The sequence below is a fragment of the Panthera onca genome, assembly GCF_046562875.1.
Source record: "Panthera onca isolate mPanOnc1 chromosome Y unlocalized genomic scaffold, mPanOnc1 haplotype 2 h2.ChrY_unloc_7, whole genome shotgun sequence".
Lineage (NCBI taxonomy): Eukaryota > Metazoa > Chordata > Mammalia > Carnivora > Felidae > Panthera > Panthera onca.
Window position 1 is genome coordinate 262,051 of NW_027675870.1, and position 22,345 is coordinate 284,395.

Below are 22,345 nucleotides of genomic sequence, written 5' to 3' on the forward strand. Positions count from 1 at the left end.
AGAAACCCCCATTGTTGGGAAGGGCAAGAACATCCATCCATGGCAACTTAAGGTGTTTTAACCCCTGTCAAGAGAGTGCAAACCTCCAATTACTTCATTCGGTACTTCAAGGAGCAAATCAAAGCACACCTCATGGGATTATCAAAACTCACTCTGAGATGAGAAATCAAACAACGAAAGTCATAGCAACGCAAAGCAAGTAACACTTTCCAAAACACACCCCCAGAAGGGCCAGGCCATGGAGAGGGGATGAGCCCACTTTAATGTAGCAGTGCTCTCAGGTGCAGAGCACGTAAAACAAAACAAAACAAAACAACAACAGCAACAGCAACAACAACAACAACAACAACAACAACAACAACAACAACAACAACAACAACAACGTTGAAACACATAAGGAATAGAAAACTATCCACAATGATGAAACGGAAGAATTACCGTCAGACGAAATTCCCGGAGAAGTGACCGTTAAAGAATTGATCAAAATAGATAAAAGCAGTATAACAGCAAGAATTTAGAATAATTGTCATACGATTAATCACTGGGCTTGAAAAAAGGCATAGAAGACAGCAGAAAATTTAGTATTGCAGTGAGAAAAGAACTAAAAAAAAATAGCCATGGTTAATTAAAAAGGCAATAACATAGGGATTGACTTTAATCACTGATACAAAAACAGATAAGCTGGAAACTTGGATGTCTATTACCCAAGTTAATAGTTATGCGATTGTAGCAAAAGCTAATTCTAAAAAACTATTAAATAATGAAAAGCAGAAAGCTAAAATATGTCAAGTTTTAAATACCTAGCATGAGTCGTGCAGCTGTATAGTTGTTTAAAATTCTAGGATATCAAATAATATCATGTAATAGCCTTTGTAACACATGCAAAGTTCACCATTTCTACCTTTGCTCTTCTACATGTGGAGTAAGATGTGATTGGGCCTTATAGAATATCTGAAAAGATTAATACTAAAAATTAAAAAGTTTTTGAAAGTATATTTTGCTAGTGAGTTTGCCATGTCAAACAAAGTTATAAATAGGTGTTATTTCCAAACCTTATTCACGTGCACTCTTATTATGGCTAGAGTCCATAAAAAGTTATTGCACAATTGCATAAACATGATTACCAGTGCAATCTTTTTTTTTAAGTCCATTTGTTCATTTATTTGAAAGCCAGGATAGAGCATGGAGAATGTACCCTGTAGGTTCTGGATTCTCTCCTTGCTTCCAAATATCTTATTTGGGCTGCTACCATAAAGATGGTAAAACAATATTACCTGTACCATGAACGTGTAAAATATGGTACAACTCACTAGTATTACAATTTTGCTGATTAGCATATGTGTTTACAAATACACACGTGTGCACTGGGTGAAGTTAGATGTTTCATACTTCTATCCATAACATGAGGAATTCAATATATTTTAAAGAGTTAGATTCCAGTTACCAAATCTAATGTGGGATAACATGCACAGTTCTTGCTTATTTCTCACTTATTGTGCAATTATGAAGTAAACATAGAGCCCAAAGAGTAAATTCTTTTTATCTACACTTACTGAACATATATCACTGAAAGTCAAACTTTGGCCTTTCAAAGATGACGTGAGACTGAACGCGGAAAACCCAAAAGACTCCATGAAAACGCTGCTAGATCTGATACATGAATTGACCAAACTCACAGGATACAAAATCAGTGTAAAGAAACTGGTTGCATTTCTATACACCAATAAGGAAGCAACAGAAAGAGAAGTCAAGAAATCACTGCCAGTTACAATTTCACCAAGAACCGTAAAATACCTAGCAAGAAACCTAACCAAAGATGTAAAAGATCTGTACAGTGAAAAGTATAGAAAATGTATGAAGGAAAATGATGAAGACACAACAAAATCAGGAAAAAACAAACAAACAAACAAACAAACAATCCATGCCTATAGAGTGGAAGAATGAATAGTGTTAAAATGTAAATACTACCCAAAGAAATCTACACATTTAATGCAATACCAATCAAAATTGTACCAACATTCTTCTCCAGACTGGAGCAAGCAATCTGAAAATTGGCACGGAACAACCAAAGACCCTGAGTAGCCAAAGTTATGTTGAAAAAAGAAAGCCAAAGTGGGAGGCATCCCAGACTTTTGACTCTCCTACGAAGCTGTAATCAAGATAGTATGACATTGGCACAGAAACAGGCACATTAACCAATGAAACAGAATAGTTAAGCCAGAAGAGGCCCCACAAATGTATGGTGAACTAATCTTTGACAAAGCTGGAAAGAGAATCCAATGGATAGAAGACAGTCTCTTTACAAGTGGTGCTGGGAGAACTGAACAGCAACATGATGAAGAATCAACTAGATGACTTTCTTACACCGTGCACAAAAATAAATGCAAAATGGATGAAAGACTTAAATGTAGACAGGAAACCATCAAAACACTAGAGGAGAAAAGAGGAAAAAAAAACCTTTGACCTCAACTGCAGCAATTTCTTCCTTGGCATGTCTCAAAAGCCAAGGGAACGAAAAGCAAAAATTAATTATCAGGACCTGGTGAAGATAAAAATCTTCTGCACTGCAAAGGAAACAATCAGCCAAATTAAAAGGCAACCGATGGAAGGAGTGAAGATATTTGCGAATGACATATTGGTAAAGGGTTAGTGTACAAAATGTATAAAGAACTTACCCAAGTCACACCTGGAAAATGTAATACAGTGAAAAAATGGGCAGAAGACATGAATAGACACTTTTCCAAAGGAGACATCCAGATGGCCCACAGACACATGAAAAGATGCTCAACATCACTCATCATCAGGAAAATACAAATCAAAGCCACACTGAGATACCACCTCACACTAGTCAGTGTGGCTAAAATGAGCAACTCAGGAAACCACAGATGCTGCCGAGCATATGGAGAAAGAGTAACCCTCTCTCACTGTTGGTGGGAAAGGAAACTGGTGCACCACTCTAAGCATGAAACCTACGGACATCACAATGACTCTAAACGCATATCTTTCCCTAATAACACTGAATTTCAATGGACTAAATGCTCCAACCAAACAACATAGCGTATCAGAATGGATAGAAAAAACAAAAACAAAAAACAAAACAAGACCCATCTCTTTGCTGTCTACAAGAGACTGATTTTAGACATGAGGACACCTTCAGATTGAAAGGGAGGGGATGGAGAACTATCTATCATGCTACTGGAGGTCAAAAGAAACCTGGAGTAGCCAACTTATATCATGCAAAGTAGAGTTTAAATTGAAGACTGTAACAAGAGATGACAAAGAGCTTTTTATTTTAATTTCAGGGTCTCTCCATCAGGAAGTGCTCAACATTTTAAATGTCTACACACCAAATTCGTAGACACACACATATATAAAACAATTAATTAAAAACATACAGAAACTTGTTGATAAGAATGAGGTAATTGAAGGGACATTAAATTAACCACAGAAAAAAGGATGGAAAATCTCCAAAAGCATGGAGGTTAAAAAACATCCCACTAACGAATAAATGGGTCAACCAGGCAATTTGAGAAGAAATTAAAAGATATAAGGAAACAAATGAAAACGAAATACAACAATACAAACCCTTCGGGATGCAGCAAGGGCAGTCCTGACAGGGAACAACAAAACAAAACAAAACAAAACAAAACAAAACAACAATAGCAACAACAACAAACATTGCTATCCAGGCCTATCTCAAGAAACAAGAAATATCCCCAATACAAAATCTAACAGCACACCTAAAGGAACTGGCAGCAGAACAGCAAGACACCCCAAACCGAGCAGAAGAAGAGAAATAATAAAGATCAGAGCAGAAATAAACAATATGGAGTCTAATGGAAAACAGTAGAGCACATCAATGAAACCAAGAGTTGTGTTTTTGAGAATATACACAAAAGTGATAAACGTCTAGCCTGGCTTCTCAACAAGAAAAGAGAGGGGACCCATATAGGTAAAATCACGAATGAAAATGGAATTATGACAACGAATCCCTCAGAAATTCAAGCAATCATCAGGAAACACTATAAAATCTTCTATGGCAACAAACTGCACAACCTGGAAGAAATGGACAAATGCCTCCATACACACACACTTGCAAAACTCAAACCGGAAGAAATAGAAAATGTGTACAGACCCATACTAGTGAGGAAATTGAATCAGTTATCAAAAATATCGCAATAAACAAGAGTCCTAGACCAGGTGGCTTTCCTGGCGAATTCTATCAGACATTTAAAGTAGAGATAATAGCTATCCTTCCCAAGCTGTTCCAAAAAATGGAAATGAAAGGAAAACTTCCAGACTCATTGTATGAAGTCAGCATTACTTTGCTTCACAAACGGGAAACACAGAAAAAAAGGAGAATTACAGGCCAATATCCCTGATGAATAGGGGTGCAAAAATTCTCAACAAGATACTAACAAATCACATTCAATAGCATATAGAGAGTATTATTCAACACGATCAAGTGGGATTCATTCCTGGCCCGCAGGGCTAGTGCAATATTCACAAATCAATCAATGTGCTACATCACATTAATAAAAGAAAAGATAAGAACCATAGTGCACTGTCAATAGATGCAGAAAAAGTATTTGAGAAAATACAGCTTCCTTACTTAATACAAACCCTCAAGAAAGTTAGGATAGAAGGAACATACCTTAAACATCATAAAAGCCATTTATGAGAAACCCACAGTAAATATCGTCCTCAATGGGGAAAAAGTGAAACCATTCCCCCTGAGATCAGGAACAAGACAGAGATGTCCACTCTCACCCCGGTTGTTTAACATAGTGTTGGAAGTTTTAGCATCAGTAATCAGACAGTAAATGAAATTGAAGGTATCATCATTTGCAAAGATGAAGTCAAACTTCCACTTTTTGCAGATGACATGACACTATACATGGAATATCGGACAAACTCCGCCAAAAGTCCTCTAACACTGATACATGAATTTAGCAATGTTGTAGGGTACAAAATCAATGTACAGAAATTGGTTGCATTTTATACACCAATAATGAAGCAACAGAAAGAGAAATAAAGAAACGGATCCAATTTACAATGCTCCAAGAGTCAAAAAATACCTAGGAATAAACCTAACCAAAGATGTAAAAGATCTGTATGCTGAAAACTACAGAAAGCTTGTGAAGGAAATTGAAGAAGATACAGAGAAAGCGAAAAACATCCCATGCTCGTGGATTGGAAGAATAAATATTGACGAAATGTCAATATGACCCAAGGCAGTCCTCACATTATATGCAGCCCCAATCACATTGCACCAGCATTCTTCTCCAAGCTGGAACAAGCAATCATAAAATGTGTATGGAAACACAAAAAACCCTGAATAGCCAAAGTAATACTGAAGAAGAAAACCAAAGTGAGAGGCACCACAATGCCAGACTTTAGCCACTACCACAAAGCTATAACCATCAAGACAGCACGGTATTGGCACAGAAACAAATACGTAGACTTAATGGCATAGAATAGAGATCCCAGAATTGGACCCACATACCTATGGCCAACTAACCTTTGACAGAGCAGGAAAGAATATCCAATGGAAAAAAAAAAGACAGTCTCTTTAACAAATGGTGCTGAGAGAAGTGGACAGCAACATGCAGAAGAATGAAACTAGACCACTTTCTTACACCACTCACAAAAATAAACTCACAATGGATGAAGGACATGAATGTGAGACAGGAAACCATCAAACCCTGGAGGAGAAAGCAGGAAAAATCATCTCTGACCTCAGCATCTGCAAGTTCTTAGTTGACACATCTCCGAAGGCAAGGGAACTAAAAGCAAAAATGAACCATTGGACCTCATCGAAATAAAAATCTTCTCCACAGTGAAGGAAACAATCAACAAAACTAAAAGGCAACTGACCGAATGGGAAAGGATGTGTGCAAAAGTCATACTGGATAATTGGCTAGTATCCAAAATCTATCAAAAGAACTCACCAACTCCACACCCGGGAAACAAATAATCCAGTGAAGAAACGGGCAGAAGACTTGAACAGACACTGTTCTAAAAAAGACATCCAGATTTTCAAGAGACACATGAAAAGATGCTCAACAGCACTCCCCGTCAGGGAAATCCAAATCAAAACCGCACTGAGATACCACCTCATGCCAGTCAGAGTGCCTACAATGAGCAAATTAGAAGACTATAGATGCTGGTGAGGATGTGGAGAAACAGGAACCCTCTTGCATTGTTGGTGGGAATGCAACCTGGTGCAGCCGCTCTGGAAAACATTGTGGAGGTTCCTCAAATCATTAAAAATAGACCTACCCGAAGACCCAGCAACAGCACTGCTAGGGATTTACCCAAGCGGTACAGGAGTGCTGAGACATAGGGGCACATGTACCCCAATGTTTATAGCACTACTTTCAACAACAGCCAAACTATGGAAAGAGCCTAGCTGTCCATCAACTGACAAGTGGATAAAGAAGTTGTGGTTTATGTATATACGATGGAATACTACTTGGCCATGAGAAAGAATGAAATCTGGCCATTTGTGGCAACGTGGATGGAACTGGGGGGTATTATGCTACGTGAAATAAGGCAGGCAGAGAAAGACAGATACCATATGTTTTCATCCATGTGTGGATCCAGAGAAACTCAGCGGAAGACCATGGGGAAGGTGATGGGGGGAAAAAGTTATAGAGAGGGAGGGAGGCAAACCATAAGAGACTCTTCAATACTGATAACAGACCGAGGGTTGATGTGGGGTTGGGGAGAGGGGAAAGTGGGGGACGGGCATTGAGGAGGGCACCTGTTGGGATGAACACTGAGTGTTGCGTGGAAACCAATTTGAAAATAAATTACATTTAATAAAAAAAAATCCAGGGGTTGCTCTTACTGAATATGAGGATAGCTTTCCATTTTCAGCACTTTATGAGCGTGAGGTAGTAGTAGCTTAAGCTGCGTAGATGAAAGTTTTGTTTGTGTGTTTAAGAAAAGGAGCTGGATAAAGACAGAGGCCTCTCACATGTATCACGTTGACCTTGGCAAGTTTCTCTTCTGATTGTTACCATGACTTATCACTCTTAGTGATTCACCTAGTTTGGAGTCATCCTTTCATACCAAATGGATTTCAATTGATCATGGTGGGTGGTCTTTGTAGTATTTTGTGAATGAATTGTGTATGTGGTGATGATGGATGGACTATGCCGGTTGCTTTCAAAAGCACTTACACGGACGGTGTAACACGTTTTCTACCCTTGGAATCCCATACGGTCTCTTACTACTTTGTGTATGACTTACCTGAAATATCATGAATTGGTAGGTAGCGAATAGGTTTTAGTGGCACTGAATGCCCTACTGGCCACTCACACAGAATTCGTTGACGCTTTGCTCTTAAGCACATAATGACTCGGTCTTCCCTACACTGCATGAAAGTGAGCATGGATACTAACTAGGCAAACTGTTTGCTGCTGCTGTGAAGAACAGCTTCCTGAACTGTGAGCTGTAGCAACACACGTATGGAACCCTAAGCAAGGCACAGTACATCGGTATTCTTTGAAAGGGTAGAGTAGTTATTTCAATTTGGCTTTCAGTGCGTTGCATGACAAGGCATTTTATTAGCTAAAACCCTCTTAGAGTCATGTTTGATTGCAAGGTGTGTGTACTGTCCACCGCTAAGTGTCATTTCATGTTAGATGGAATTATTGGAGGCTGAAGCACCCGTGCATTCACCTCTAAGACAACCCTCTTGAACTCGTGAAGAATTATGGGCCTTCTCAGGTAAGATTACGTGCAGGTCTTTCTCAAGGGCATAATCTTAAACAGAGCCAAACCTAAGGCAGCTTTGGGCAGCCCACCGTGATAAGATGTGCAGACATTGTGACCTCACAAAGCGCCTGGTCTCCTAGCAACTGCGATGTAACTCTCACAGCCTGACTCCTGATTTGGCTTCATGGTAGGAAATTCATCAGGGCCCTGCGGCGGCCGCAAGACCTGGCAAGCGCGGGCGGCCCCTAGCGGCCTCACATCCTGAGCAGCATGAAGAGGAGGCGGCGCTGGCCCAGGGAGGCCCTGGCCCCGGCCGCCGGCGGAGGAGCCTCTAGCGCTGCAGGAGGGGCCGCGCTGGAGGCGCCTGAGGAGAAGGTGGTGTACATGCGGTGGCAACCGTCGCGACTGTCGCTGGCCAGCAGCACCAAGGCGCTGATCGACGCTTTCAAGCTATTCCTGCCCCGCAGCACGGAGTTCATGAGCTCAGTCGCGGAGCTCTGGAGCTACCTCTGCAGCCTCAAGCACCAGTTCTCCCCCCACATCCTGCGCAGCAAGGACGTCTACGGCTACTCCTCCCTCCTGGCCCTGGTCCCGGACCCCCGGCACCAGCCCCCCGAGGCCCGCCTCCAGACGCGCCGGCCAGCTGCCAGGCGGAGGCGCCACGGAGCCCGGACGGTGGCGGTCGGCCAGAGGAAGGTGCCGCCCCCGCCGCCACCGTCCCGCGAGGACAGCAGCCCCCGTAAGCCCGCGGCACCCGGGCCCTGCTCCAGGGGCCGCACCCTGGAGGAGAGTGGGAGGGCGGCCACCCCGACGTTGACCACCTTCCCCACCTTTCGCGTAGCGGGCGACGTGTGGGTCGAGAGCAGCCTGGCAGAAGCGCGGCGCCAGGCGCGGCAAGTCCTGGGAGTGAACCTGGAACCCGTGGTGAGACTCCGCCGCTTCCCAGTGCCTGGGCGTGAGATGCGGGCCACCGCCGCGCGACCTCTCAGACCCGGGACGGGCTGTGCCTGGAGGGATGAACCAGGGACAGCCGGGACCGCGTCCCCTAGTGCACTTTATGGGCGAAGAAGCACCAGATGGTCCACGCCCGCGCCCCCGGGATGCGGCGCCGTCTTCTTGGACTCCCGGGCAGCAGTGCCCTCGCCTGCCTCCCAGCACCGGGTCTGCGGAGGGAGGAGACCCCTGGACCACAAGGGAGGTCCCCTTTCTTCCTAACCCCAGATTGAGATGTCTCCAGGACTGTAGGGGCAGATCCATGTTCTCTCTTGTTCCCTCCTTGGTCTGAAGTCGTTAGACTTCCACCCCCACCCCCTCCAAAGGAATTTGGTTCCATGCTTGTGTAATAAAGCTAGAATTTCCTTGCTGTTCACCCACCTCCCGGCTCCTCCCGCCCCATTTGTTTTTTTTTTTTTCTTTCTTTCTTTCTTTCTTTCTTTCTTTCTTTCTTTCTTTCTTTCTTTCTTTCTTTCTTTCTTTCTTTCTTTCTTTCTTTCCTTTTTTGACTGCCACTCTTTCTGGACGAATATGTGTGGAATATTCCATGTATTCTGTGGAATATGTGTGGAAGATCGAATATGTGTGGAAAGTTGTTGCAATAGTTGGTATTCTCAATACCAATTGCAATAGTGGGTATTCTCAATCCCACACCTTTCTGAGTTTTAACTGGATTCCAAAGCTTTGACCAAGGATATTGTCTAAGAAATTCAAGCGTATCACTGTTAATAATGTAAGGATTTGTATGGCTTTGAATGTCATGGGCTCGGTGATTACACACCAAAAGATTCCAAGTTCAACTGTGTACACATTCTTAAGACGTTTCTAAAGATTTTATATTGAAATGTAATGTTTATGTTTACTGAGCTCCTAAAGGAAATGGTAGACACTTGGAAGGTTTTGTTTAGTAAAATTAACTTGGGAAATTCTTTATAAGTGGGTAAAATTGAAAGTGCATTGAGAAACCACATGGTTTCTATTAAAAACCAATGAGTGAATTTCAAAAAATAAATGAATAAAAAACTGGTGCTGGTTATGGACATGGATGGAATCCACTCGGAAATGACTTGGCCTTGTACCAATCTCACATACTGACCTGGGAATCTTTCCAGGATAATTTATTTTAAAATAGAAATCACATAGTGTAAATGAGTATGGGTAAGGGTGGTGACTAAACCTGCATACATAATAGCCGTTGGAATTCTCTGAAGTATTACTGATCTAGAGCGGTGGTACATTTTTTTTTGGCACCAAATAACTGGTTGAGGTTATCTTTGGGCAAAATAGATTTTCCTCACTTGTTTTTGTCGTTGTTGGATAACAGGAAATATCCACATTACCATGCATCACTCTTATCAATATCATGGCAGTTGGTTAACAGTTCTGCTCCAGGACTTTCCTTTATTATCTTATGTCCATGCACAGTTATGTTAGCAGGTATTGGTCTTTTGTTTGACAATCAAAGACCACAGGGATCAAACAGGAGAGCCACACAGAGTACTTTTCACTTTTATGATAGTGTTTATATCATGTGGCCCAGCATGGAATTCTTGATTATCCAAGTGACCTCAGTTATTGGTTGCAGCAAGACTTAATGGTGTTTAGTCAGTGGTGCCGCAGCCAGATTTTACGCGATATCAGAAGGGCCAAGGAGTGATTTTGTACCATTATTCTTTCAAGTTTAAGTATTCTGCAATAGAACCATCCATCCCAGGCTGAAACATGACCTATTAAATCTTCCATACTACGGTTTCTCTCTGCTTGGCAGCTTTTTAGGGGAATAATGAGAGTTGTGATTTTTTTTTTAATTTTCTTTTAATGTTTATTTATTTTTGAGACAGAGAGAGACAGAGCATGAATGGGGGAGGGTCAGAGAGAGAGGGAGACACAGAATCTGAAGCAGGTTCCAGGCTCCGAGCTGTCAGCACAGAGCCCGATGTGGGGCTCGAACCCACGGACCGTGAGATCATGACCTGAGCCGAAGTCGGACGCTTAACTGACTGAGCCACCCAGGCGCCCCGAGAGTTGTGATTTTGACTCTTGGGCTTGTAGAGTTCAAATGGCATAGCTTCCTAATATACAGTTTCCCAGTAAGCCTCATATTCTTTTTTTCACTACTCAATGATAATGTGTTGTTACAAATACTGCCACATAAGTAAATAAAAGTGAATAATTATTTAAAAGATGCAGAGGGTTAAATTATACTCGTTTCATAGGAAGCTTATATAAATTTTCGTTACTAGCTTCCATGGCCAATGGTATTTCAAATACAGAGGTTTTTCTCCCCCACCCTTCCCAAAGTAACTGTTTTAGCTAATTAGCCCCTGAGGGAAAGATACATATTTGTACAACTTCCCTATTTTATATAAATGTATAATAATTAAAATGAATCCAATGACCATATTAGAATGTAATTTCAACATATAGCTTACCGAGGTAGCTTCCCAGAGGGTTTTGAAATTAGATGTAGCTGGGAGGATAACTTTGCTCAGCACAGCTTTGAAACACAACCATTGACACCATGCAGTTATTTGAACTTAACTGAGAATCTTAGTTTTTCCCTGCTATACCTTGTTACTTTGTTGCACTTGAACTTGCATTCACGCTTTGGGTTATCTGGGCTATCCGATTTCGGTTTGGATCTGAATGTCCATCCTGAATTCAATATGTTGTTTAGCTGGTCCCTTAAAAAATATTGCCATTTCTAGTTTAAAAAACAGGATGTTAAAAAAAAATCTTTGTTTTTGCTAAGTTTTTAGCAAAACCTTGCTGAAGTTTTGTTTTACAACTTATAAAATGTGAAGAAACAACTAATATAGTTGATTCATATATTAATAGGAAAATGAAAGTATTTTATGTATCCTTTTGGGCAGACCGTGAAAAGGAACTTGACACGGTCGCCTTTCTGGTGAGGCATTCATTTACTGTCTTCTAAAACGAGTCTGCGCTTAGGTTGTACAGATTTTTGAAATAAATCCCATAGTCTTTATTCATTCTCGTACCTTTATATCTCATATGGCACAAGTAAGGAGGAAGTTTGTGACCTTGCTATGCTTGAGTGCCTATATGTGGTGACTGGCACCTCAAATAAGCTTTTGAATTCCTGATGTCATTTTTATCCACCTTCTACTTGTCACCCAGCAACTTAATTTTCCTTACAGAACCAGTAATGTTATAATTGTGGAGAGCAAGCTTCATTGTTGTGTACTGTCACTGTTGTGCTGTGTGTTTTGTCCAAGTTTGAGTACACAATTTTTCCAGTATAATTTAAACCGGTGGCTGACACATATTGATTTGCTGTGTGCAAACAATAGTACTAGTGTTCTGAACACTGTTGAATAAAAATGCATGAAACATATTTGAATACAAAGAAATCTGAGCAATTTTGAACTCATAGTTTTTTGGTGTTCCAAGGATTGCCACGGAGCTCATAAAATGAGTGTTTTTAGTGCATATATAATTTATATATATAATATTTATATTATTTAGTGGATATATATATAAAATTTGCTTTATTGGTGTGTTTAAAATATTTTTGGTAGATAGTCATGTCTTATGGGAAATAGAACTCAGTTGTTTGCCATGGAACTGAATTGTGTATTTGGACAGTTTAATGTGCACTTATGATTAAGATTTACGATCTGCTTGTACTTTTCTTTTTAATGTATTAACTGTACATATGTGTTAGAGAATATGCAGTATCTGTCTATTTTCATGATGTTAGAAAGTTTTTGAAATGGAATCTTATGTTTGCATGTGAATCGCAAAACAATGTGAGAAATTTTTATTTCTTTTGTTAACGTCAACACCCTGGAAGCCTGGAGATATGGTTTTTATGCTATTTTGGGAGTCAACAGTTTGTCAATATCAAGTCTGATGATCTAGTGAATCTCTGAGACAATGCTTCATGCCACAGTCCAAACCAGTACCCAGTTTGCCACAATAAAGACTTTAAAACTGCATCAAAGTTCATTTTGAGTCCTGACTCCAACCCCCTTCTAGTAGCGATAGAAAGCCTAACACTCACGTATTTTTATATTATAAAAGAACGTAAGTGTGCTGCATAAGAGTAGCAGCAGTAAAGGCTGTCCTAGAGAATAAAGTAAAGCCAGAATTTTCATTACAGCCTAGGGGGTAGACGTAGAGTGCTAGCAAGGGCAGGATTCATAGTATTATGTGCCCTGGATTTGTCTTTGTGTCTGAGTTCCTATTAATAATTGGAGGCAGCAGCGTACTAACTGTGGATCACATTGCCTGCAGTGGGATGAAAGATTGACCACTGGAAACCATTGGAACTGTACGTAAGTTACAGAAATACTCTGTGCTTTAGCTTCCTGAAGAATCAGATGTGGTTAGTAAAGTAAACTATTGGACTACTGAAAGGATTAAAAAAGGATGTTAATGGGTGAACACATAGAAAATGCTTCATAAATGCTATTAATTGGAGGCATGTGGGCTGAAAATAAATATATATGCTGAGAGGTACTTGCGAGTTTAACATCCTGAAAATAGAGTGTGGTCTGAGAAAGCCAAAAGACAAATGATGAGAAGGTAATGTATGAGTGGGTTTAGTTGAGGAAAGGACAGCAGGTGGTGAGGTTAAGTTGATTTATTAGGTAGTTTTCACTGTTGGAGGTTTTCTAGACTTCCTTAGATATTTGGGGTCTTTTTGTCCCTTGTTCCGAAATATATTTAAAAGATACTGTTATGTATATTAAATTATCTGAGAATTTATACAAATAATAAGAGTTACCGATCACGAACTTGCCAAATGTCACCACGAAATTTTCATTTTGGGTAAGCTCTTTATTGTTTGCTGTAAATCCGTGTGAGTTTACATGTACAAAACTAAATTTGAAGCAATATGTGTGAGTTTTGTACTTCCTGTGTTAAAGGAGACAAGTAAGTGCAGTAGTTAGATTTGAAATAGCAGAACGTTGTTACCATAGGGAATAGATAGCCTCACAGTTGAAGCATGGACACACTCATCTTTAGATTTGGGTCTAATGCCTGTGACTTAGCTCTCTTTCCACTCCCACCTGCAGAAGGAATAACAACATATTCTAGGTTGGGGAGCAAGTCAAAGTTACAGTAGCTGAAATTAACAATAAAAGAATTTCCCTAGATGGAATTTATCCGGTGGCAAGAAGATCAAAACTGAGCCTGGCTGCAGATTTTGCAAGAGCAATGACTTATCGTCAGCACTCCCTGTCTGGGCAATGTCACCTTACACTGAAATTTATAACATGCGGGACATATCCAGAGCCCAAAAGTAAAGCAGTGCTCAGAAAAGATGGGACAGTATGTCTCCCAAGCAAATTTGAATAAATATTCTAGGGGACTCAAAACTGAACTTTTCTTACTTTGAAAGGTATTCATAGAAATGTTAATGTTGACATTCTTCCAACTACTGAAATAAGTTATGTAAAATGTGTATAAAGTACATATATTTATATGTTTATATTTATTTTTACATATTTTAAATATATTTATGTTTAAAGTACATATTCTTTAAATGTTTAGTAGAGACAGTAGAGAAAAAAGGGTGTGTTTTATGGGTCTGCACTCAGATGAAAATAAGATTACTGAAGTATAGTATACATTCAAAAGGACATATATTATTTTTTTTCATGTTTGTTTGTTTTTGAGAGAGAGACACCGTGTGAGCAGGGGAGGGCCAGATAGGAAGCCACAGGATCGAAGCAGGCTCCAGGCTCTGAGCTGTCAGCACACAACCTGATGTGGGGCTCGAACTCGCAAACCGTGAGATCATGACCTGAGCCAAAGTTGGACACTTAACGACTGAGCCACCCAGGCACCCAAAAAGGACATATATTATTAAAAGTATTCTGAGCACAGCTTGATGAAGTTAAGTTCAATATACTTGTGGAACCTGCACTCATTAAACAAGGTACCAATACCCCAAGGGACCACCTGTGCCTCTTTCAGTCACGGTCTATCTCTCCTTTGGGACAGGAATTATTCTGACTTCTTACAAAATATACAACTTTTGCTTGTTTTTGCACTATATAGAAATGGAATTATGTGTCCTACACCTAGCTTCTTTCACTCAAACTTATGTTAGTGATATTCATGTTATTGTGTGTATAGATCCTTTATGCTCATTGGTGTATAGAATTTCCTTATATGAATAGTTTACAATATTTCCGCAACTCTTGGTGGACATTTAGGTAGGTTATGCCTTAGGGTAATTATGAATGAAACTTCAGTGAATATTATAGGACACGTTGTTTGGTGAACATGTTTTAGAATAGTATTTATTTATCTAGGAGGGAATTTGCTGGGTCGCATGTCATCCAACTTATCAGCTGTGGTAAGATTCCTCCAAACTGTTTCCAAAATGGTTATACCAATTTACATGAACTTCTTTCTATAGTAGTGCCTGCATAGTGTCTGTGAGCTCTGAATACTTGATAGCTTTGCCAACACTTGCTAATATGGTCTTTTTCATGTTATCTATGCTGGCAGGTGTACAGATTTTTTTTTTATTTGAGAAATTTCAATCCAGGTATTGTCTACAAATAGTTAAAAAAAATACCCATAACATCCAAATTGCAGATCAGGACTTGCAATAAACAAAACAAAAGCTTTGTTTCCCCCACGAACACCTCTTCCCCAGAGGCAACACTTTCTTTTGTTTTCTTTTCTCTTTTTTTTTAAAATCAGGGTTTTTTTAAACGGACCATTTTGTATGAACAATTTTAGATTTAGAGACAAATTACACAAAAAATCCAGTTTCCTCACCCCCACTAGTTTCTATAGTACCTTGCACTAATGTGGATACATTAATTATAAGTGGTGGATGAGCCATTATTGATTGACATATTATCATTAGACACATTATCATTAACAGTTAGGGTTTATTTTGTGTTATATAGATTCATAAGTTTTGAGAAATGTAAATGGTATGTACCTACTATTGCAGTATCATACAGAATAGTTACACCACCCTAAAGTGCCCTGTGCTCCACCTATTACCACTTCCTCTCTCCCCCTAAACCCTCATAGCCACTGGTCTTTTTACTGTCTCCGAAGGTGTTTTTGTTGTTGTTGTTCTTGTCGTTGTTGTTGTCATTGTTGTTGTCGTTTTGTTTTGTTTTGTTTTTCCAGAATGTTATCATAGTTGGAATCGTAAAGCATATGGCTTTTTCGGATTGTTCCCTTCACTTAGTAATCCACATTTAAGTTTCCTGCATGACTTTTAAGTAGCTCCCTTTCTCCCTCTTTCCTTCCCTCCTCTTCTGTCTCTCTGCCTTCCTTTCCTTAAGGGAGCTTATTTTTTAAAACAGCTTTTGCTTTACAGAAGAAGACTGGAAAGTACAGAGTTCCCCTGTTCTCCCTCCTACCCCCAAAAACATAATGTTCCCTATTGTAAACTTCATGTGTCAGTGTAGTACATTTGTTACAACCGATGAGCCAAAATGGAAACTATTCTTAACGAAAGTCCCAAGTTTACCTTAGCATTCACTGTGGTGTGCAGTTCTGTGAGTTTTGACAAATGCACAATGCCATGGTTCAAAGCATTTCACTGTCTTACAAGATGTTTCACTGCCGTAAATATTCCCTGTGCTTCATCTACTATTCATCTCTCCCTTCCACCCTGAGTTCCTGGCAACCACAGGTCTCTTTACTGCCTCCATTATTTCAGGCAACACTTTTAACTGTTCCAGGTTTATATTCTTTTCTTAGGTATCTTCATGAATATAAGTAATGTAGCATACTGCTGCTTATTGATTTGTCAGTTTTAAGCACCGTCTACTGACTTCCTATGTGAACATGAGGTATATAGGTCGCTTAAGCCACCTGTCTTCTCTCTCCTCACCTTCTGATATATTCCTGAACTTCTATCTTTGTACTGTTTCAGTCAGGTCCCGCCAGCCGGTGAGTCACTATCGGTATTTTAAAGAGTTACACACGTGATGGGAAATCCCAGAAGCCAAACAAAGGATGGCGAAGCAATCAGGAATTAGTATCATCAGAAAGCTGTTTCCACCCCCAGGGCTAGAGAAACTCAGAACCATACCTAGCAGGAACTGAGAACATGGGGAAAGAGGCTCTTGGAAAGAAGCTAGAATTTGGAGGAGATAAAATCACCAGTAGCAAGTGGAGCGGGCGAGAGAAAAACCTCTGGGCTTATACCTTCCTCCCTTTCTCCCATCAAACACCCACTGGTCAAACCCCTCTGGAAGCCAGGTGGCAAGGAACCCGGAAACACAGTCTGTAGGAGAAGTGCAGGAACTGGATCTGAGGGCAAAAAGACATAATGGATGAAGTTACATATATGTCCCAGTTAGGGTTCTCCAGAGACTCAGTATCAATAGGAATTGGTTCACAGGATTATGGAGGCTGAGAAGGGCAGACCCAGGAGATCCAGTAGTTTAGTTCCAGGCAGACTCCAAAAGCCTAAGAATCAGGAGAGCTGATGATGTATGTTCCACTCCAAGTCTGAGTCTGAAGTCAGGAGACCAATATCGCAGCTTGAAGACACTCAGATACACAACAGTGGATTCTCTCTTACTCTGCCTTTTGTTCCATTCAGGTCTCCAACCGATTAGTTGAGGCCACCCAGTGTTTGTCAAGGCAATATGTTTTGCTTAGTCTCCTGATATACAGATGTTCACTGTACTAATAAATGTCCTCACAGACTCACTAGAAATAATGTTTAACCATATATCTGGGTACCCTATGGCTTAGTCCAGTTAAAACATGAAATTAACCATCACAAGATATAATTTTATGTGTGTATGTATGTATGTATGTATGTATGCATGTGTGAATGAATATATGTTATTTGAGAGAGAGAGAGAGAGAGAGAGAGAGAGAGAGAGAGAGCATATGCTCAAGCAGGATAGGGGCAGAGAGAGAGACTTCTGAGAATTCTGTCAGTGCAGAACCTAATGCTCATCTTAGTCTTATGAACAGTGAGATCATAATCTGAGCCAAAATCAAGAGTTGGATTCTGAACTCACTGACCCACTCAGGTACCCCACAAGATGAAATTTTAAAATAGAGACCTAATTCCTTTACCTGTACTGTCATTTTTCATTCCTTACATTGTAAGATAAATGTCTTCCTTAACCTTGTTGCACTTTTTCTCGGTCTCCCATCAGCTTTGGACTTCTGTTTGTCATTGTTGTTAACACTGGTATTATGCTCTGCAATCAAGCCTCTTTAGATTGTTCAAGGTTGATTCTAAAACTTGAAAACTAATAAATGGTTTAAAATTGGGATTATTAAATAATATGCAAACATTAGAATTACTACACTTTTCCTTGAGTCCTTGGACCTGCTGAATGAGAACATCTCTGGGATCAAGGTGAAATGGGTCCTTTTTCTTTGTGTTCCATCAGTGCTTTAAACCACGCCATGTTTCACTTGGCTCATTCAGACTAAGACCATCTTACGGATATTTTCTCGCTCTCCTTGGTTTTCTAATTGCACTTCTTTGTTTTATTGCACTCTTTCAGTGTTCTCAAATCATGCCACTTATGACATCTTCCTGTTAACCTCTTAGAGGTCACTTATGGACCCTTCTCTTTTCCTGCCTCATTTAGGTGGTGACTCAGTAGGTCTGCTTCATAGCTTCCTTCCTGTGATTTTCCTCTGCTACAGTCCCCGTTTGTTTCCATGGTTTCATGGTAAGATGGCTATCTGGGGAGTGAGGGAGCATTTAAAAGCCTGGACTCTAGAGCCAGACGGCCTGGACTTAGTCTTTACTTTTCCACTTACCAACTGTGTAAGTTGGATGTTGGATGAGTTATTTGGCTTCTTTATAACCCTATTTCCTCCTCTAGAAGATAATAATCGTAATTGTATGTACTTTATAAGTTTCTTGTGTGGTTAATATGTAATAATATGTGAAAATAACCCATAACAGTGTCTGGCACAAAAATAAACACTGTTAATGTTGGCTATTATTAAGTATAATTTTTCTTTATTTTTTTCACTCCTTGTTTTGCTGGAGTACACCTTCAGATAACTTCCTAATGAAGAATGAATAGAATCAAATGTTCTGAGTCTTTGCACATCTGAAGATATCTTGAGTCCACTCTCAAATTGAATTGATAATTTTGATAGGTGTACAATTCTAGCTTCTTTTTTTATTTTATTTATTTTTAATTTTTAAAGTTTACCTCCACATTAGTTAGCATGTAGTGCAACAAGGATTTCAGGAGTAGATTCCTCATGCCCCTTACCCATTTAGCCGATTCCCCCTCCCACAACCCCTCCAGTGATCCTCAGTGTGTTCTCCATATTTATGAGTCTCTTATGTTTTGCCCCCTCCCTGATTTTATAGTATTTTTGTTTCTCTTCCCTTATGTTCATCTCTTCCACTCATAGAATTCTAGCGTCTATTGGCCAGTTGCCCCTTCCATCGATCATTCCCTGATCACAACATCATTGGAACTACAATATCTGCTCTTTAGAGTGTTTTTGACTCACCATCACTTTCACCTTCTTGTATTTTTCAAAACCATTCAGTACGTCTGGCGTATGCTTAAGGAAAAGGGAATGGAGGTTCACCTTTTGAAGGGCTTAAAAGAGAATTTATGAACATATTTTAGACTGCCACAGCCTGTCTGCTGGCCTCCTATTATTCACTTTCATCCTGCATGGAAAATATCCTCACCTTACCCCAAGAATCCTCTCTCTTAAAGACCCAACCCTTGTAACATCAGCTCAAAGTCCAGGATATTTTTATCCAAATTAGGTCCAGGTGTGAATGAGTCTCCTTGTGTGCACTGGTCCTCGATTCCACTTTCAATCTGAAGACCTATCAATGAAGACCTATGAATTAAGCATACAACCAACACGGGCACATGATAACCAGAAAACACACACACACACACACACACACACACACACACACACACACACACACACAGAAAAAACAAACAAACCAACAAAACACAAACATTTCTGTTCCCAAAGAAAGGAAGGAGGTTTTCATGAGTCACTGGTCCATAGCAATTCTGAAGATCAGCTGGCACAGATAGGCAGTCCTTTCATTGGGTCTTAAGGCCTGGGAATGATTTTCCATGGCTCTAGCTCCTCCGGGGTTCTGGCTTTCAACCTCCAAGTCATTCTTCCCTTCTCATGAAAGGTAGCCTGTGTCTACAGCCTTATGGTTGTCTCGGCCTACTTACTGATTTTAGGAGTTTGTGGGTCCAAAGCTTTCTTTCATTTTACTCTCTGGGATTAAGTAAACTCTTCTCTACCATGGACTTTTTCAAACCTTTATAAGGAAAACCACTCCTAAACTTCAAGTTATGTTGTAACAGAGAGAACCCTGTGCCCCACAGTTTACTCTGCGAGGGTATGCTTATGAGAGAGAACACCAGTATTCTCCAAGACCCTTCTTCATTTAGGACACTTTTCTAGCATCTTTTCCCCAACGTCATCTGCTGAGTGAGGTTGGTAATAATTTCACCTTCAATAAGAGTGACATTATTGATGTTATCTGTGCTAACAAAACATGAAATTGTATTTGAATGGCATTGAGTAAGGGCAAGTAGTATCGGTTAGGGACGTGTTCAGCTGTCACAGAAAGGCTGCCACCAGTGGCACGAACAAAGAGAGTTTTACTCACAAAGAGGCTGTAGGCTGTGTCCCATTAAGGCAGCAACGTCATCTGCAGCAGGCTGCATGGAATGGCAGAGCTGCCAATTTCTTTACGACCTACTACACAATTTTGGAGAAAAGGGTAGCAGCCATTAATATAATAATACAAATATTTTTACCACTTTCCATCTTCAAGATGCATCACATGTGTGAGCATTTCAAGCTCACAGCACATCTGTGAGGTAGAATTGTTGATGTCTTTTGGAGGTCATTCGTTTTCTTCTTAAGTCAAAAATTAGCTGTCATATTTCTAGGGCATGTGGCTTCACCAAATCCCCTCCTAGGTTTCCTTTGCTTATCAATGCATCAAGCAAACTCATAGGAATTCTAGAATTTAATACTTGTGAGTCATGGAGAAACCAGTTCTGCCTTATCAAATCACATTAAATACTCATGCCATTCAGTATACTCTCAGATGAACCCTTGGAAGGTGCTCCTGTATTAGCGTTGTATTTCTGTTGGCAAGAACCTTGCCTCCTAGGAGGCACTGTAACTTTCATATCTATTAGTAATTGCCAATGAAGTAAAAACCAAGAGTGTTCTTTGTCTTCTTGTTGACACGTTATAATGTATACTAAGTTACCCCGTTTCCTTGTTTAATTTCTTCGCATCATATACCAACTGCAATATCATCAGGGAACAATGGTGGCCCGAATGTAGCATTATCAGCTCTGGAAACTTCAGATATGGCCACAGTAACAGGTATGGCCACGGTAAAAGTTAGGGTGGACTCCATCCAGTTCTTGGCCACTTGGCCTTGTCTGATTTTTCCCGTTTATCTGCCTCCCACCCCATACCCCCAGCCCAAGCAGCAGTGAGAATATGGTTACTCAGTGAATCTCCAGCAGATACAGATGCAGATCATTTCTCTGGATAATCTTTATGGTTGACTGTGGCCTGGGTAGCAGGACTGGTTCAGACAGAAACACCTGATTTGGGTGCCATCAAGCAGTATCTGTGCCCTCCCTCAGAAATGGGACAGTATGCATTTCAAACCCTTCAAGTCTCCACTTCTCCCTGCAGACGTCTGTGTTTTGTTGCTTTCATCCACCTACCAAAGCAACCCAAACTTTATGCTAAAGAGAGTGGGCCTCGTGTGTCCTTTGCAGATTGGAATGCTGTTACTAGTTTGGGTTATCTTAACAACAACTGGCAAATTATCTAAAAATGTAGAATTCGCTGTGAATTCAGAATCCGTACCTGTAGTAAGCCCTCCATGATTCCGTTGATTAGGGAGAGGTATCAGACCATACTGTAAGAAACCCTGCCTTCGAATGCTACAGCTCTATGGACTTTCAAAGCACTATTTCTAACCTGTTTATCAAAAGTCATTAAGTCTTTGTGAGTATACATTCAGAGCTTTTTTTAAGATCTGGATCGTAGTCTCCAATTTTTCATTACCTTCCTAACCCAATTATTCCCAGAGTTCTCTTTATTTTTGAATCGTTCTTTTGAGCATTTAAGCAAACCTGTCAAAAAAAAATTCCTCAAATTGAATATATGAACATTTAAGAGCAGTCACGTGTTCACTGCCCAAATATTTTATGATTTCCGTTAGGAGTTTATTCTGTCTGTGGACGGTGAATAAACAAATGTCTATTTTTTTTTCTTTTTTCCCCACATAAATAAGTAGATGTGCAAGGTAGAATGCTAGGTACCTGTCAAGGGTAATAGGACATTCAGGAGTGTAAATAAGATTTCTGTCATCAAAAAAAGAAAAAAAAATATTTGATGAACTAAGATAAGCTAAAAAGCTTAAAGAACTTGATGAACTAAGATAAGCTAAAAAGCTTGATGAACTAAAATAAGCTAAAAAGCTCTACTGACAAGATGATAAAGCTCATCTTTAAAGCTTGCTTTGTGTACTGATATTATTCCTTTTTTCTTGAAATCTAAAGAAGCTTTTCTCTTTGGCTCTTAGCATTAAATGAAAAGACATTTCCCCCCTATATGTTCTTCTGCCTTTTTTAGGCTGAGCTTTTAC

General features: G+C 40.0%; 1 protein-coding gene across 1 annotated transcript in view; it reads left to right on the top strand.

Moving 5' to 3' along the window:
• LOC145715284 (coiled-coil domain-containing protein 71L-like) overlaps positions 1–21,179 on the top strand; it is a 196,686-nt gene extending 175,507 nt beyond the window's left edge. Inside the window, exons 2-3 of the mRNA XM_081794943.1 lie at positions 7,975–8,754; positions 21,165–21,179. Coding sequence (XP_081651069.1) covers positions 7,975–8,754; positions 21,165–21,179 — 795 coding nt within the window. The remainder of the gene's footprint in view (positions 1–7,974; positions 8,755–21,164) is intronic.
• The last annotated feature ends 1,166 nt before the right edge of the window (positions 21,180–22,345 follow it).